Source organism: Carcharhinus amblyrhynchos, chromosome 25 (genome assembly GCF_965287045.1).
Source record: "Carcharhinus amblyrhynchos chromosome 25, sCarAmb.v2.hapA, whole genome shotgun sequence".
In the NCBI taxonomy this organism is placed as follows: Eukaryota; Metazoa; Chordata; class Chondrichthyes; order Carcharhiniformes; family Carcharhinidae; genus Carcharhinus; species Carcharhinus amblyrhynchos.
The window spans coordinates 44093266-44112297 of record NC_137348.1 but is presented as its reverse complement, the minus strand read 5'-3'; the positions used below and the strand labels follow the sequence as shown (position 1 = coordinate 44112297).

At 45.0% G+C, this 19032-nt stretch overlaps 1 protein-coding gene across 1 annotated transcript in view; it reads left to right on the top strand.

Annotated features, from left to right (window-relative positions):
* LOC145358354 (coiled-coil domain-containing protein 183-like) overlaps positions 1–19032 on the top strand; it is a 95222-nt gene that overhangs the window by 36763 nt on the left and 39427 nt on the right. The window contains exons 9-10 of the mRNA XM_080212311.1: positions 3277–3368; positions 18098–18258. Of these exons, the coding sequence (XP_080068437.1) occupies positions 3277–3368; positions 18098–18258 (253 nt within the window). The remainder of the gene's footprint in view (positions 1–3276; positions 3369–18097; positions 18259–19032) is intronic.

Genomic DNA, 19032 nt, shown 5'->3' with positions numbered 1-19032 from the left:
AAGAGGACACAGGTTTAAGGTGCTGGGAAGCAAGTTCGCAGGAGATGTTAGGGGTAAGTTTTTCACTCAGAAGGTGGTGAGTGAGTGGAATCGGCTGCCGTCGGTAGTGGTAGAGGCGAACTCGTTGGGGTCTTTTAAAAGACTTCTGGATGAGTACATGAGATTTAATGAGATTGGGAGTTACAGATAGTTCTATGGCTTGGTAGGTATAGCTGAGATCGGCGCAACATGTGGGCCAAAGGGCCTGTTTGTGTAATATATTTGGGTAATATAGTGTTCTATATTCTATGAATAAAAACTGGGAATTATAGGTGGAATTATGTTAAGTACCGGGTAGTATGGGTGGGATTATATTAAATACTGGGTAATATGGGTAGAATTATATTAAATACTGGGTAATACAGGTCGAATTATATTAAATATTGGCTAATACGGGTGCAATTATATTAAATACTGGCTAATACGGGTGGAATTATATTAAAAACTGGGAATTATAGGTGGAATTATGTTAAGTACCGGGTAGTATGGGTGGGATTATATTAAATACTGGGTAATACGCGTGGAATTATATTAAATGCTGGGTAATACGGGTGGAATTCTATTAAATACTGGGTAATACGGGTGGAATTACATTAAATAAGAAATAAGAACATAAGAAATAGGAGCGGGAGTAGGCCATCTAGCCCCTCGAGCCTGCCCCGCCATTCAATAAGATCATGGCTGATCTGAAGTGGATCAGTTCCACTTTCCCGCTTTCTCCCCATAACCCTTAATTCCCTTGTCTATCAGAAACCTATCTACCCGTGACATAAATATATTCAACGAGGTAGCCTCCACCACTTCAATGGGCAGAGAATTCCAGAGACTCATCACCCTTTGAGTGAAGAAGTTTCTCCTCAACTCTGATTTAAACTCCACCCCCTTATTTTGAGGCTGTGCCCTCTAGTTCTGTTATCTTTCTAAGCGTGAAGAATCTCTCTACCTCTACCCTATCTAGCCCCTTCATTATCTTATATGTTTCTATAAGATTCCCCCCTCAGCCTTCTAAACTGCGAGTACAGACCCAGTCTATTCAATCTTTCTTCATAGGCTAATCCCCTCATCTCCGGTATCAGCCTAGTGAACCTCCTCTGCACTCCCTCCAAGGCCAAAATATCCTTGTGCAAGTGCGGCGACCAAAACTGCACACAGTACTCCAGCTGCAGCCTCACCAGTACCCTGTACAGTTGCAGCAAGACCTCCCTGCTTTTATATTCTATCCCCCTCGCTATAAAGGCCAGCATCCCATTCGCCTTCTTGATCACCTGCTGCACCTGCAGACTGGGTTTTTGCGACTCGTGCACAAGGACCCCCAGGTCCCTCTGCACCGTCGCATGCTGCAGCTTTTTACCCTTTAAATAATAATCCCTCCTCCTATTATTTCTACCAAAGTGGATAACCTCACAAATACCGGGTAAAACAGGTGGAATTTATATTAAATACTGGGTAATATTGGGTGGAATTATATTAAATACTGGGTAATATAAGTGAAATTAATCATCGGGTAGTATGGGTGGAATTGTATTAAATATTGGGTGATACGGAAGGAATTATATTAAATATCGGGTAATATGAGTGGAATTATATTAAGTACTATGGTGGCCCAGTGGTTAGCATTGCTTCCTCACAGCACCAGGCACCTGGGTTCGACTTCCGGGTTGGGTCACTGTCTGTCTGTTCTCCCCTCATTGGCAGGAATAATGGATGTGTAGAGTATAGGGCTAACAGTAGGACTCTGAATAGTGTGGATGAACAGAGGGATCTAGGTGTATGTGTACATAGATCCCTGAAAGTTGGGAATCAAGTAGATAGGGTTGTTAGGAAGGCATACGGTGTCTTGGCGTTTATTGGTAGGGGGATTGAATTTAAGAGCCGCAGCGTCATGTTGCAACTGTACAAAACTCTGGTGCGTCTGCACTTGGAGTATTGTGTGCAGTTCTGGTCCCCACATTATAGGAAGGATGTGGAGGCTTTGGAGAGGGTGCAGAGGAGGTTTACCAGGATGTTGCCTGGTATGGAGGGAAGGTCCTATGAGAAGAGACTGAGGAATTTGAGGTTGTTTTCATTAGAAAGAAGGCGGCTGCGAGGGGACCTTATTGAAACATATAAGATGATCAGAGGTTTGGATAGGGTGGACAGTGATAGCCTTTTTCCTCGGATGGAGAAAGCTAGCACGAGGGGGCATTGCTTTAAATTAAGGGGTGGTAGATATAGGACAGATGTCAGGGGTAGGTTCTTTACCCAGAGGGTGGTGAGGGATTGGAATGCCCTGCCTGCTGCAGTTGTAAATGCGCCTAGTTTGGGGGCGTTTAAGAGATCCGTGGATAGGTTTATGGATGGTAAGGGTTTGGTTTAGGTTAGAGGATCATTGTTTTTTAACTGGTCGGCGCAACATCGTGGGCCGAAGGGCCTGTTCTGCGCTGTAATGTTCTATGTTCTATTCCTCCAGGTGCTCCGGTTTCCTCCCACAATCTGAAAGACATGCTGGTTAGGTGCGTTGTCAATGCTAAAATCTGAAGCAGTGTAGCCAGAGTATCGTTTTTCACAGTGTTGATGGATGTCTCATTGTATATAGCGTATCAGTAGTTCCAGATTTTGCACTCCCACTCTGATTTCAGATAGTCCCTTCCATTGTGGGATCCTTGGCTGCAGACATCGATATGTTAATACAATCCCGATAGTTTCCTGAGCACCGCCCTTTAGTGTCCGCAGACTCAACTTTTATTGATGTCTTCTATTTCAGAATTTAAAGACATCCTAAAACTACTTTCCTGACAATTTAGAACTTTTGAAATGTATTCATTGTTTTCATGGAGGCAGCAAATTGACAGACAGCAAGCCCTCAGAAACTACATGTGATTATGACCAAATCGTCTCAACGGGTAACCCAATCACATTGCTAAACTGGTATCTTCATCGACAGACAGTGAGAATCTGGGCTGAGAAACCTTCTTGCCATTCCAGCTGATTACCAAATGCACAAAGCCACATATATTGATTCCTTCCCATAGGAACTTCTGTCCTGAACTAATCTTAGAACTGGCACAATCTGTACATTTTCATCAAATGAACTTAAAAATTGATGTGCAGGAGGAACCCATAAACAGCAACTACTGTAAAAGTAAATCTTCCTTCAGTTTAATTATTTCCAATGGAAGGTAGCTTAGCTCTGCAATTTCACCCAGGCATGTAATCTCCTGCTACTGTTATTAATGCTTGGGTTTTTACATTGCACAGAATATGGGAGTCGGACGCATAGTGGGTCCGAAGTTACAGTCGTCAGTGAAATCAATAAGCTCAAGGAACTAATGACCTGCTCAAAGATACAGGTAAAGAAATATATGCACGGTACAGGAGACTGCATCCCACTCCCGGTACACGAGACTGCCCCCCCTGCTCCCGGTACAGGAGACTACTCCCACCCCTCCCAGTACAGGAGACTGCATCATGCTCCCCGTGCAGGAGACTAAATAATCGATTTCAAATGTTCCCCAAAAATACATTTCACTGAAGAACAGTAACTGAGCAAGAAAGATAAATCCTTGGTCCACTCAGAGTTAAGGTTGCCACCTTCCATTTTTAGAATGAAACAGAAGGAAATCTAAGGAATTGTGAGTGTTTTAGAAACCAGCAAAGGGCCACCAAATTGTTGATAAGAATTGAAGGGGTAGAATGAGAGTAAAGTAGCCAGAGATATAAAGACAGATTGTAAAAACTTTTATCAGTAGGTAAAAAGGAAGAGAGTAGCTAAAAAAAAATTTGTCCTCTAGATGCAGACACAGGTGAAATTATCATGGGGATTGAAGAGATAGCAGACACGTTGAACAAATGTATTGGGGACGATTCTTCAAGTCCACTGCGCTGCTCTAGCAAACATAACTGGAGGCTGTGTACTGATTGGCTAAAATTTAAAAACAACCTGTTGTCTAGGCAGGTCTGTCTAGCCTAGCAATACAGTGTTTCTCTGGGTCTTGGGTCCCTCTGTGTACTTCTTGCACCTGTCTCTTTAGTAATGAAGAAAACTAAACCACCTTTTAAACAGACAATTTTACAACTCTTAGCACTTCTACAATTTTTTACAATTTTACAAACTCTAACTTCACAACATGAGACACTTCTAAGTGTTGATGTTCAAGAAGACTTCACAAGGGATGCAGATGATTAGCACGTAGATGCAGTGAGCAATTAGGAAGATAAATGCTGTGTTTGCCTTTATTGCAGAGGGATTGGAGTACAAAAATAAGTAAGTGTTGCTACAGTTAAAGTTTTCAATGAGAGCACAGCTGGAACGTTATGAGCAGCTCTGGTCTCCACATTGAGGGAAGGAAATAATTGCATTGGAGACGGTACAGTGAAGATTCTTTAGATTGGACCCTGGAATGCCCTATGATAAGAGGCTGAGTAAATTGGGTTGACATTCTCTGGAGTTTTGGAGATTGAGAGGCGATTTCATTAAAATCTACAAGATTCTGAAGGGGTTTGACAGGGTAAATGCTGGGAGATTGTTGCCTGATTGTCTAAAGGGAGTCGCAGGATAAAATCATGATTGTTTAGGATGGATATGAGGAGAAATAGACTGGGTCTGTACTCGTAGGAGTTTAGAAGGCTGAGGGGGGATCTTACAGAGACAAATAAGATAATGAAGGGGATAGATAGGGTAGAGGTAGAGAGATTCTTCATACTTAGAAAGGATAGCAGGACTGGAGGGCACAGCCTTCAAAATAAGGTGGGGGGGGCACTTTAGATCGGAGTTGAGGAGGAACTTCTTCACTCAAAGGGTAGTGAGTCTCTGGAATTCTCTGCCCGTTGAAGTGGCTACCTCACTGAATATATTTAAGTCACAGGTAGATAGGTTTCTGATAGACGAGGGAATTAAGGGTTATGGGGAGAAAGCGGGAAAGTGGAACTGATCCACTTAAGATCAGCCATGATCTTATTGAATGGCGGGGCAGGCTCGAGGGGCTAGATGGCTTACTTCTCCTTACGTTCTTATGAAATTTATTTACTCAAAGGGTTGAGTTTTTGTAATTCTCCACCCTAAAAGGTTATGAATGCTCTATGGTTGAATATATTTGAAGTTGGGATAGACAGATTTCTAGTCCCTGAGGAGAGTAAGGGATATGAGGAGCAAGCAGGGAAATGGAGTTGAAACCCAAGATCAACCATGATTGTATAGTTCATACAGGCAAAATGGGTGGAGCCCAGGAATAGGAAGGGCGTATTCACAATGTTGGGGGTTTACTATAGACCACCCAACTGCCAGCGGGAGTTGGAGGAACAGATATGTAGGCAGATTTTGGCAAGGTGTAAAAATAACAGGGTTGTACTGGTGGGAGATTTTAACTCCCCTTATATTGACTGGGACTCACTTAGTGCTAGGAGCGTGGATGGGGCAGAGTTGTAATGAGCATCCAGGAGGGCTTCTTGAAACAACGAGGGAAGGGGCCATTCTGGACCTGATATTGGGGAATGAGCCCAGCCAGGTGGCCGATTTCGGGAACGGTGACCTTAATTCAGTAAGCTTTAAGATACTAATGGATGAAGATAAGTGTAGTCCTCAAGTTAAGGTGCTAAACTGGGGGAAGGTTAATTACGACAAAATGAGGCAGGAACTGAAGAATGGAGATTGGGGGCAGGTGTTTGAGGGCAAATCAACATCTGCATTGTGGGAGGCTTTCAAGTGTAAGTTGATAGGGATTCAGGGCCAGCACATTCCTGTAAGGATGAAGGATAAGTATGGCAAGTTTTGGGAACCTTGGATAACGAGAGATATTGTGAGCCTGGTCAAAGCAAAAAAGGAAGGATTTGTCAAAGCTAGGAGGCTGGGAACACATGAAGCAAGTGTGGAATACAAGGAAAGTGGAAAGAAACTTGAGCAAGTAGGGCTAAAAGAGATCATGAAAAAGCATTGGCCAGCAGGATTAAGGAAAATTCCAAGGCTTTTTATACATATATAAAGAGCAAGAGGATAGGCAGGGAGAAGTTTAGCCCACTCAAGGACAGGGGAGAAAATTTATGTGTGGAGCCGGAGGAAATGGGTGAGGTATTAAATGAGTACTTTGCATCAGTATTCACCAAAGGGAAGGACTTGATGGATGATGAGTCTGGGAAAGGGTGTGTAGATGGTTTGAGTCATGTTGAGATCAAAAAGGAGAAGGTATCAGGGTTCTTGAGAAACATTAAGGTAGAGAAGTCCCCAGGGCCTGATGGGATATACCCCAGAATACTGAGAGAGGCAAGGGAGGAAATTGTTGGGGCCTTGAGAGAAATCTTTGTACCCTCACTGGCTACAGGGGAGGTCCCAGAGGGTGGGGAATAGCCACTGTTGTTCCTTTGTTTAAGAAGGGTAGCAAGAATAATCCAGGTAATTACAGGCCAGTGAGCCTTACATCAGTGGTACGGAAATTATTGGAGAGGATTCTTTGAGACAGGATTTATTACCACTTGGAAATGAGTGGATGTATTAGTGAGAGGCAACATGGTTTTGTGAAGGGGAGGTTGTGACTCACAAAGCTGATCGAATTTTTCGAGGAAGTGGTGAAGATGATTGATGAGGGTAGGGCAGTGGATGTTGTCTACATGGACTTCAGTAAGGCCTTTGACAAGGTCCCTCATGGCACACTGGTGCAGAAGGTGAAGTCGCAACAGATCAGAGGTGAGCTGGCAAGGTGGATTCAAAACTGGCTCGGTCAAAGAAGACAGAGGATAGCAGTGGAAGGGTGTGTTGAAGAAATCATGTTTGACAAATCTGGAATTTGTTGAAGATCTAATAAATAAAGTTGATGAGGGGGAGCCAGTGGATGTGATATATTTGGACTTTCAAAGGCTTTCGAATACCCGGAGGAAACCCAAGACACGGGGAGAAAGTCCAAACTCCACACAGACAATTATCCAAAGGCGATAATCAAACATGGGTCCCTGGTGCTGTGAGGCAGCAGTGCTAACCACTATGTCCACTCATGCACACTCTGGCTTTCTATTGAAGTCTTGCCTTACTCTCTGTGATCTTTATTGAAGTCTCGCCAATCTCTTTATTGAAGTCTTGCCTCTTTCTCTCTGTCTCTCTGTGCTATTTACTGAAATCTCGCCGCCTCCTCTCCACACCTCGATCTCTCTCTCTATTTTGAAGTTTCACCTCCCTCGCTTTTTATTAACTCTCACCTGTTTTTCTCGCTCGTTATTTGAAATCTTGTCTCTCCATGGTCTTTACTGATGTCTTGCTATTCTCTCCGCTCTTTTGCACGCTCTTTTTTGAAGTCTCGCCTCCCTCTTTCTGCTCTTTATTGCACTCTTGACTCTAATTCCGCACACTTATTTAATTCTCACCTTTATTTTGAATGTTTTTATTGAAGTCTCACCTCTCCCTCACTGAGCTCTTTAGAAAGTAGAGCAGTACAGTACAGCACAGGAACAGGCCCTTCAGCCCTGATGTGGTGCTGGACATTGTGAGCTGTATGTTGCAACATGACATCCTGATTCTTGTACTCAGTGCCCCGACCAATAAAGGTAAACATGTCATATGCCTTCTTTACCATCATATCTACTTGTGTGGCCACTTTTGGGGAGCTATGGACTTGAACCCCAAGAGAGACTTAGAGACTTGAAGACTTGCCTCTTGTTCTGTGCTGCTTATCGAAGTTTCACTCTCTCTCCCTCTGTCTCTTCATCGGCAGTTTCTATAGACCCCTCGTCTCACTCTTGACTCTTATCAATGTCCTTGACAGAAGTCTCGCCTTCCCCCATGATCTTTATTGAAGTCTGGCAAATATCTCTTTTTTTAAAGTCTTGACTCTCTCTCTCATTTTATTTAATTACCACTGCTTTTTCTTGCTCTGTTATTTACTGAAGTCTTGTCTCCATCTCTCCACCCTCTTTATTGAAGTTTCCTCTCTGTCTCTGCTCTGTTTATTGAAGTCTCTTTTCTCTTTCTCTCTTTTCTGCGCTCTTTATTGTACGCTCACCACTTTCTGTGCTCTGTATTGTGCTCTCGCTTTCTCTCTCTCTGCTGTTTATTGAAACTCACTTCCTCCCCACGCTTAATTGATATCTCGCCTCTTTCTCTTTCCATATTCATTATTAGACATTCATCTCTCCCATTCAACACTCTGTATTGAGCATTTATCTCTCCATCTCAGGATTGCTGCCTGTGCCACGGGAGAATGAGGGAAGAAATGAAATGAGGTGGAGGGTGAATGCGTGGCTGAGGGACTGGTGTAGAGGGCAGGGATTTCGGTTCCTAGATCACTGGGACCTCTTTAGGGGTAGGTGGGACCTGTACAGTAAGGATGGGTGGCACTTAAATCCCAGGGGGACTAATATCTTGGCGGGAAGACTGGCTAAGGCTACCGGGGGGACCTTAAACTAGAAAGGATTGGGGGAGGGAACTGTGATGGGGAAACTGGGACGGAGGAGGTTAGCTCCCAGGTAGGGGAGGACCGCAGGCAGTATGGGGGGGAGGTTAGACAGGGGGTGGAGAAGGGAAATGCCCAGACTGAGGGGATGAAGTGTATATATTTTAATGCAAGGAGTGTAGTGAATAAGGTAGATGAGCTTAGGGCGTGGATTGCTGCTTGGGATTGTGATGTGGTGGCCATTACGGAGACTTGGATGTCTCAGGGACAGGACTGGGTACTTCAGGTGCCAGGTTTCAGATGCTTCAGGAAGGACAGGGAGGATGGCAGAAGAGGTGGTGGAGTGGCACTGTTGATCAGTGACAGTGTCATGGCTGCAGAGAAAGAGGATGCCGTGGAGGGACTATCTACAGAGTCTCTGTGGGTGGAAGTTACGAACAGCAAAGGGTCAAAAACTTTGCTGGGTGTATTCTATAGGCCACCCAATAATGACAGGGAAGTTGAAGTGCAGATAGGGAAACAGATTCTGGAGAAATGTATTAATAACAGAGTTGTCGTGATGGGAGACTTCAATTTCCCAAACATCGACTGGAATATCCCTAGGGTAAGGGGTTTGGATGGGGAGGAGTTTGTTAGGTGTGTTCAGGAAGGTTTCCTGACACAGTATGTGGATGAGCCTACGAGGGGAGAGGCTGTACTTGACCTGGTACTGGCGAATGAACCAGGGCAGGTGATGGATCTCTCGGTAGGGGAGCATCTTGGGGATGGTGACCATAATTCTATCTCCTTCACAATTGCATTGGAACGAGATAGGATCAGGCAGGCTAGGAAGGTGTTTGTCTGGAGTAAGGGGAGATACGAAGAAGTCAGGAAGTTACTTGGACAAATAAACTGGAAGGAGGCGTTCTTAGGGAAAAGTACCGAAGGAAGGTGGCGGATATTCAAGGAATGTTTGTCTGGAGCTATGCGTGACAACGTTCCGATGAGACAAGGGGGTTTTGGTAGGTCGCGGGAACCGTGGTGCACGAAGGCTGTGTTGAACCTAGTCAGGAGGAAAGGGAGGGTGTACAAAAGGTTCAGGGAACTAGGAGAGGTTAAGGATCTTGAGGAGTATAAGGACTGTAGAAAGGAGCTTAAAAGGGAAATTAGGAGAGCCAGAAGGGGTCATGAGAAGACCTTGGCGGGTAAGATTAAGGAGAATCCCAAGGCCTTTTATAAATATGTGAAAGGTAAAAGGATGAGAAGAGAAGGGATAGGACCTATAAAAGGTGAAGGGGGTAAGGTCTGTGTGGAACCAGAAGAAATGGCAGAGGTGCTTAATGAGTACTTTGCCTCAGTATTCACGGTGGAAGCTGATCTGGGAGATTTTGCTACGGATTTGCAGCAGATGGAAAAGATTGAGTTTGTGGATATTAAGGTGGAGGATGTGTTAGAACTTTTGAATTCTATCAAGATTGATAAGTCGCCGGGACCAGATGGGATATACCCCAGGATACTGTGGGAGGCGAGGGAAGTGATTGCAGAGCCCCTGGCGATGATCTTTGCGTCGTCAATGGTGACGGGAGAGGTTCCGGAAGATTGGAGGATTGCGGATGTAGTCCCTATTTTCAAGAAAGGGAACAGAGATAGCCCGGGAAATTACCGACCGGTGAGTCTGACCTCAGTGGTTGGTAAGCTGATGGAAAGGCTTCTGAGGGACAAGATTTACGACCATTTGGAGAGGTTTGACATGATCAGGAATAGTCAGCATGGATTTGTCAAGGGCAGGTCGTGCCTTACGAGCCTAGTTGAGTTCTTCGATAATGTGACTGAACACATTGACAAAGGAAGTGCCGTGGACGTGGTGTACATGGACTTCAGCAAGGCGTTTGATAAGGTCCCCCATGCAAGACTTCTTGAGAGGGTGAGAGGGCATGGGATCCAAGGGCCTTTGGCCTTGTGGATCCAGAACTGGCTTGCCTGCAGAAGGCAGAGAGTGGTTGTGGATGGGTCTTTTTCTGAATGGAGGTCAGTCACCAGTGGAGTGCCCCAGGGATCTGTTCTAGGACCCTTGCTGTTTGTCATTTTCATAAATGACCTGGATGAGGAAGTGGAAGGATGGGTAAGTAAGTTCGCTGATGACACGAAGGTCGGTGGTGTTGTGGATGGTCTGGACGGATGGCAAAAGTTGCAGCAGGACATAAATAGGATGCAGGACTGGGCGGAGAAGTGGCAGATGGACTTCAACGCGGATAAATGCGTAGTCGTCCATTTTGGCAGAACCAACGGGATGAACGAGCACACTATCAAGGGCAGGAGTCTTGGTAGTGTTGAGGAGCAGAAGGATCTTGGGGTCCGGGTCCACAGGACTCTTAAATCGGCCTAGCAGGTGGAAGAGGTGGTCAAGAAGGCGTATGGTGTACTGGCCTTCATTAATCGAGGGATTGAGTTTAGGAGTCGGGAGGTAATGCTGCAACTTTATAAGACCCTTGTCAGGCCTCATTTGGAGTACTGTGTGCAGTTCTGGTCGCCTCACTATAGGAAAGATATAGAAGCTATTGAAAGGGTACAGAGGAGATTTACAAGGATGTTGCCTGGACTGGGAGGCATGCCTTATGAAGTTAGGTTGAGGGAACTGGGTCTCTTTTCCCTGGAGAGACGAAGGTTGAGAGGTGACCTGATAGAGGTTTATAAAATGTTGAGAGGAATAGATAGGGTGGATTCTCAGAGGCTATTTCCCCAGGTTGAAATGGTCGCTACGAGAGGACACAGGTTTAAGGTGCGGGGAGGAAAGTACAGAAGTGATGTTAGGGGTAAGTTTTTCACTCAGAGGGTGGTGAGTGAATGGAATCGGCTGCCGTCAGTGGTGGTGGAGGCGAACTCGCTGGGGTCTTTTAAAAGACTTCTGGATGAGTATATGGGGTTTTATGGGATTGGGGGTTATAGATAGGTGTTGATGTGATCGGCGCAACTCGTGGGCCGAAGGGCCTGTTTGTGCTGTAGTGTTCTATGTTCTATGTTCTCTGTTGAACTCCCTCCTCCTTCACGCTTTATGAAATCTTACATCTATGTTGAGCTGCTTTTTATTCAACTTTTGCCCCTCTCTCAACATTATTGAAGTCTGGTCTCTCCCTCTGTGCTCTTTATTGTACGCTCGCCTTTCTGCCTCTACGTTCTCTAGTGAAGTCTCACCTCCCACTCTTTCTGCGCTCTTTATAGTAATCTTGCCTCCCTCTTTCCACATGCTTCACTCTTTCCACCAGTGGTTAGCACTGCTGCCTCCCAATGCCAGGGACCCATCTTCAATTCCAGCCTTGGATGACTGTGTGGAGTTTGCACCTTCTCCCTGTGTCAGTGTGGGTTTCCTCGGGGTGCTCTTGTTTCCTCCCACAGTCCAAAGATGTGCAGGTTAGGCTGATTGTCCGTGATAAATTGTCTCCTTACTGTCCAAAGATATGTAGATTAGGGGGATTAGTGTGATAAATCCATGGAGTTACTGGTATAGGGCCTGGGTAAAATGCTCTGTTGGAGAGTCAGTGCAGACTCAATGGGCTGAATGGCCATCTTCTGCATTGAAGGGGTTCAATGATTCTTTATTCAGTTGTTGCCCCACTCTTGATTGAAGTCTTGCCTTTCTATCTGCACCCTTTATTGGACCCTTGTGTCTCTCGCACACCCTGCACTCTTTTATAACTCTCGGCTCTCTCTTTGCTCTTTATTGAACTTCCACCTCTTTCTCCACTCATTGATGCCTCAAACTCTCCATTCTTGCTCTTCATGAATTCTTGTCCCTCTCTCTCTCCATGCTCTTTATTGGGCTCTTCCCTTTCTCACTTGCTGTTATTGCAGTCTCATCTCTGCCTCTCAGCACTCTTTATTATACTCTTGTCTCTTCTTTCTACACTCTAATTGACACCTTTCCTGCTCTTTACTGAAAACTTGCCTCTATCTCTCTCGCACTTTGTCGAAGCCTTGCCCCTCTCTCCGAGCTCTTTATTGAACTCTCCCCTCACTCTTTCCACACTAGTCACACCTCTCCACGCTCTATTCAATTGTCACCTCTCCCTCTAAGCGATTTATTGAAGTCTCACCTGCTTATCTCCACTCTTTTTAGTGAAAGTCTGGCCTTCCTCTCTTTGTGCTCTTCATTGTATTCTTGCCTCCCTCTTTCCACCCTCTTACTCTTCTCCCTCTCCTTGCTGTTTGTTCAATTGTCATCTCTCCCTAGTGAATTCTCACCTCTTTCCTCACACTTGATTGAAGTCTTGCTTCTCTCTCCCTGCTCTTTATTGCACTCTCGCCTCTGCATGTGCGCTTTATTGAACTCTGACAGTGGTTAGCACTGCTGCCTCTAAGCACCAAGGACCCAGCTTCAATTCCGGCCTTGGGTCACTGTCTGTGCCTCTCTCTGTGTTCTTTAGTGAGCTCTTGCTTCTTTCCTCACTCTTGATTGAGGTCTTACCTTGCTTTCTCAGCACTCCTTTTTGAACTCTCAATTCTCTCTCAGCTCTCTTTACTGAATTCTTACCTCAGGCAAAAGGCAGGGAATTATAAGCCGGTTAGTTTAATGTCTGTAGTTGGAAAAATGCTTGAATCCGTCATCAAAGAAGAAATAGCGAGGCACCTAGAAAAGAATGGTTTGATAGAGCAGACGCAGCACGGATTCATTAAGGGGAAGTTGTGTTTGACGAATTTATTGGATTTCTATGAGGATGTGACTAGTGCGGTAGACAGAGGGGAACCGGTGGATGTGGCGTTTCTCGATTTTCAAAAGGCATTTGATAAGGTGCCTCACAAAAGGTTGCTTCAGAAGGTTAGGGGGCATGGAGTTGGGGGTAAGGTGTTAGCGTGGATAGAGGATTGGTTGTCTAATAGGAGGCAGAGAGAGTTGGTATCAATGGATGCTATTCTGATTGGCGGTTGGTGACTAGTGGAGTGCTGCAGGGATCGGTGCTGGGGCCTCAGCTATTTACCATTTATATAGATGATCTGGAGGAGGGGGCTGAGTTAGGGTAATGAAATTTGCTGGTGACACAAAGATGAGTGGAAAAGCAAATTGTGCGGAGGGTGTGGAAAGTCTGCAGAGGGATCTGGATAGGCTGAGCGAGTGGGTGAGGGCCTGGCAGATGGAGTATAATGTTAGCAAGTGTGAGGTTATCCACTTTGGCAGAAATAATAGTAGGAGGGATTATTATTTAAAGGGCGAAAAGCTGCAGCATGCTACGGTGCAGAGGGACCTGGGGGTCCTTGTGCACGAGTCGCAAAAACCCAGTCTGCAGGTGCAGCAGGTGATCAAGAAGGTGAATGGGATGCTGGCCTTTATAGCGAGGGGGATAGAATATAAAAGCAGGGAGGTCTTGCTGCAACTGTACAGGGTACTGCTGAGACCGCAGCTGGAGTACTGTGTGCAGTTTTGGTTGCTGCATTTGCACAAGGATATTTTGGCCTTGGAGGGAGTGCAGAGGAGGTTCACTAGGCTGATAACAGAGATGAGGGGGTTGGACTATGAAGAGAGACTAAATAGATTGGGTCTGTACTCGTTGGAGTTCAGAAGGATGAGGGAGGATCTTATAGAGACGTATAAGATAATGAAAGGGATGGATAGGGTAGAGGTAGAGAGATTCTTCCCGCTCAGAAAGGACAGCAGGACAAGAGGGCACAGCTTCAAGATAAGGGGGGGGGGGAGCAGTTTAGAACAGTGTTGAGGAGGAACTTCTTCACTCAAAGGGTGGTGAATCTCTGGAATTCTCTGCCCATTGAAGTGGTGGAGGCTGCCTCGCTAAATATATTTAAGTCACGGGTAGATAGGGTTCTGATAGACAGGGGAATTAAGGGTTATGGGGAGAGGGCGGGAAAGTGGAACTGATCCACTTCAGATCAGCCATGATCTTATTGAATGGCGGGGCAGGCTCGAAGGGCTAGATGGCCTACTCCTGCTCCTATTTCTTATGTTCTCTTTCCCTGCATTATGTTGAAGTCTCACTTCTCCCTCTCTGTGTCTCTGTTTCCCTCTTTCATGAAATCTTACCTCACTCTCTCTCTGCTCTTTTTGAACTCTAGATTCTCATTTTCCCTGTGCTTATTAGTGAGTTTGCAAGGCCTTGCCCCTCTGTCTCTATTTGCTGTTTTTTGAAGTCCCATCTCTCTCTCTCTCCACTCCCTTTTGTGAAATTTTGCCTCCTCTCTCTCGTTCTTTCTCTTGCCCCCTCCTGTTTGCACCAGGACAGCACGGTGGCAGAGTGGTTAGCACTGCCGCCTCACAGCACCAGGAACCCAGATTTGATTCCCGGCTTGGGTCACTATCTGTGTGGAGTTTGTACATTTCTGCGTGTCTGCGTGGGTTTCCTCTGGGTGCTGTGGTTTCCTCCCACAGTCTGAAAGATGTGCTAGTTGGGTGCATTGGCCATGCTAAATTCTCCCTTAGTGTATCCGAAGAGGCGCCTGAGTGTGGCAACTAGGGGATTTTCACAGTAACTTCATTGCAGTGTTAATGTAAGCCTACTTGTGACACTAATACATAAACTTGAAACCATGTTCTTTATTCACGGCTTTCTCTTCCTGTGCTCTTTATTACACATTGGCCTCTTTCTCAGTGCTGTTTTTTAACTCTCACCTCTCTCTCTCCTTTTGTGTTATTTGTTGAAGTCTTGTCTTCCACTTTCCACACTGTTTACTCACGCCTCTTTAGCTTCATTCTTTATTCAATTGTTGATTTTCTCTCTACATTATTTATTCAAGTTCCACCTTCCTTGCTGCGCTCTTTAGTTAACTATTTCATCTCTCCCCACTTTTGATTGAAGACTCACCTCTCTCTCTCTCTTTATATAACGTTCACCTCTCTCTCTCTACATGCTCTTTATTGAAGTCCCTCCTCCAACTCTCGCCGCGCTCTTTATTGTTCTCTTCCTCCTCCCTTCCATGTTCTTTACTCACACCTATCTGTCTCTCTCTATTGAAATCTCACCTCACTCTCTCGCTATTTATTGAATTCTCCACTCACTCTATGCTTTTTAGTGAAGTCTTGCTTCCATCCCCTCTGCACTCTTTATGATGCTCTTGCCTCCCTCTGTCCACACTATTTACCCTCACCTCTCTCCACATTCTTTATTCAATTGCTGCTTCTCATTCTCTGTTCTATTTATTAAAGTTTCACTTCTCTCCATGTTCTTCAGAAATCTTGCCTGTCTCCTCACTCTTGATTGAAAGCTTGCTTCTGTCTCTCAACTCTGTTTTTTAAATTCTCATCTCTCTGTCTCTGCGCTTTGTTGAAGTCGTGCCTCTCTCCCTCTGGCTGTCTCTCTGTCACCTCTTTCTCCATGCTCTTTATTGAAGTCTCATCTTGATCTCTTTTTGGACTCTAGCCTCTCCCTTTCTCAGTGCTTATTATTAAAATCTCCCTTCTCTATCTCACACTCTTATTGAAGTCTCAGTTCTCTCCACCTCCCCCTCTCTCACAGTCTTTATTTTACTCATGCCTCCCTTTTTCCATGTGCTTTATTCATACTTCTCACTCTTTATTCCATTCTCGCCTCACTCTTTATTAAAATTAAAATTTTGGTTCTCTCCCTCGGTGCTGTTTTGTAACTCTCACCTCTCTCTTTCTCCCTCTGCACTATTTATTGAAGTCTTGCCTCTCTCTTGGTGATCCTGATTGTACCCTTGCCTCCTCCTTCAATAAATCTTCTCTGTATCCTTTCCAATGTAATTGCATCCTTTCTACAATGACTAGGTCTGCACACAATACTGTACTATAAGTAAATGGAATTGTGGGGCACCTTGAGTAAAGGCTTCAAGATGTGTTGGCGAGACTAGATTTGATCGGGATGTTCTGCCACTCGTTTTTCGTGTCGTTTGGAGTTCCTTGAACCTCAAGTCCAGACTATCTCCAGTTTCACTTCCTCAGCCACTCCCATCCATATTGGCTCGATTCCAGAGCCTTTGTTGTAAACCATACTCGTAATCCAGAAGCCCAGGCTAATACATGAGGAAAACAGATTTAAATTCAACCAATTCAGCAAAAAAAAATCAATGCATTAATCAATCTGGAATTGAAAGCTAGTCTCAGTATCGGTGACCATGAAAACATCATTAATTTTGAATCCTGGAGCTCAGCGCTCGAGGTGGTTGAAGGCGCGGCCACCAATTGTGGAGCGATTCAAATTTGGGATCCACAAGAAATCACAACTGAAGGAGCAGAGCTGTCTGCGGGGGTTGTGGGGCTGAATCAGATGACAGAGATAGGGAGGGGTGAGGCCACAAAGGGATTTGTAGATCAGGATAAGAATTTTAAAACTGAAATTGTGTATAGCTGGGAGCCAGTGTAGATCAGAGAATGTCGGACAAACAGTCTGACAACTCAGCCATAGGTGAGAAACTAGAGGAAGATGTGATTTCAGAGTGAGGAGAAGGAAAAGGCTCAGAGCGAATTTGGCTTGGTGAGCTAAGAGGGATGTGGCCGCTTAATGTTTATCTTGTTAGTATCACAAGTAGACTTACGTTAACGCTGCAATGAAGTTACTGTGACAGTCCTCTAATCGGCACACTTAGGCATCTGTTTGGGTACACTGAGGGAGAATTTAGCATGGCCAATGCACCTAACCAGCATATCTTTCAGACTGGGAGGAAACTGGCGCATTTGGAGGAAAACCACCCAGACATGGGAAAAATGTTCAAACTCCCGACAGTGATCCAAGCCGGGAATTGAATCCAGGTCCCTGGCGCTGTGAGGCAGCAGTTCTAACCACTGAGCCACTGTGCTGCCCCTGGATGGATGGTCTCAGTCCTACTTGTTGGAAGAAAGGGTGGAGGAGGGAGATTTCAGAAGACAGTTTTCAGTGAAGAAGAGAAATGGAGGTTTTGATGCAAGTTCACACCTGAAACTCTTTCTTTCTTTACCAATGTTGCCTGACCTGCTGAGTATTTAAGCATTTCCTGTTTAGATTTCAGATTTCCAACGTTTGTAGTATTTTGCATTTGCAAATAAAATTGCAGTAGTGAGTGTTTTGGTATGGAGGACAGAATGATGCTTTAGGTGGACCAGCAGGGTCTGATGATGAATGATTGACTCAATCAAGCCTTTGGTTGGAATACTCCAGCTGTTTTCACCAGTGGGACCTTCTGATTCCACTGGTGGTGGACCCCTCACCACAGGCTTCCTGGTGGCAGGAGGTTCATGGAGCGGGAAACCCTATTGGCAGCAATGGGATCAGAAGATGCCGCCACTGGCCAGTGGCAGATCACCTCTTACACCGTGAAACACACAGCAGGGGGACACAAAATCCTCCCCTTTTCTCTAAAAGGGAGTGGTGGTGTTGAGAGTTGTACTGTTTGCAGCGGTCAGTGTTGAGAGCGTGTGATGGTTATTATGTGGACTGGGATGTCTCAGGGGGAGATGAGGAAGTTATTGAGCAGACCATTACTGCAGAAACATTGTGGTCAAACGAGGGCTGAAAAGTGGGCAGCTGGAATTTTCTAAGTGAATTGATAAGAACACTGTGTAGTGACTTGGGATCTTTTGCATCTAACCAACAGGGTAGAAACCCCCAATCCGGAATCTGTACTCAAAGCTCTGCACTCACTCAGAGCAGCATCTTATAACTAGAGAGTGAGGATATCAGAGGAAGGGTTTAAATCACTAGATGTCCTTTTCTCCTGTCCTTCTGGGAATGTAGCTCAGGTCAATATGAGAGAGTGAAGACAAAAACACAATTTTCATTTTTTTTACACAGGATATTGAACAGAGGATAAACATGCAGAGTGCGACAAGTGACTATCTGCAGTGGAAACTTAGTCAGCGGAACGAGAAACGGAATCATCTGAACAATGATTTGAATGATCTGCTGCTGGAACATGCTGAACTAAAGTTTGACCCCAACAAAACAATAGCCAGGTACAAACCATTCAATCTCATCATTTCTCTGAAGCTGAGACCCCTCTTATCCTCATCAGCTCTTTTAGATATCTTCCAGCATTACCTGCCAAGCACTCTCTGCACCTTACACCAACTCCAGAAACTCCACACAGACAATGCCACACTCCCATTCCCAACACTAACTGTCCTCCTTTGCCTATTCATTGAAGATGTAAATAGGGATGTGAGGGCATTAGTGACCTTTCAAGCTGCTCCACTAAAAATTAGATCATATACAATTGCAACATTAACAAAATTTAACACATTTAAAGCATCATCTCATCTTCTACACTGAGTGTATCCCGACACTCTGGTCACCCCAATGCTCCTCGATGCCCTGGTCCCCCCTGCTGTCACCCCGATGTGCTCGTCCACTGAGGGTTATTCAGTTGAGGAAGGAAAGATTGACAGACAGGAAAAGTTGGTGAAGTTGCATTGTAGATTAAAGATATTGATACAATACTGAGGAAAGATATTAGCACAGACAATATAGAATCTGTATGGCCTGAGTAAAGAAATACCAAGGGGCAAAAGGCATTTGTGGAGGCGTAAACTGTAGTGATAATGTTGGGAATAACGTTAGACAAGAAATCTGAGATGCATGTATTGAAGAAACACCTGTGATTATGGGTGAGTTTAATCTGCATATGGATTGGGAGAGTCAAATTAGTCACAGTACAGTAGAGGAGGAATTTTTGGAGTGTATATGGGATAGTTTTCTGGACCAATACGTTGAGGAACCAACAAAGCAAC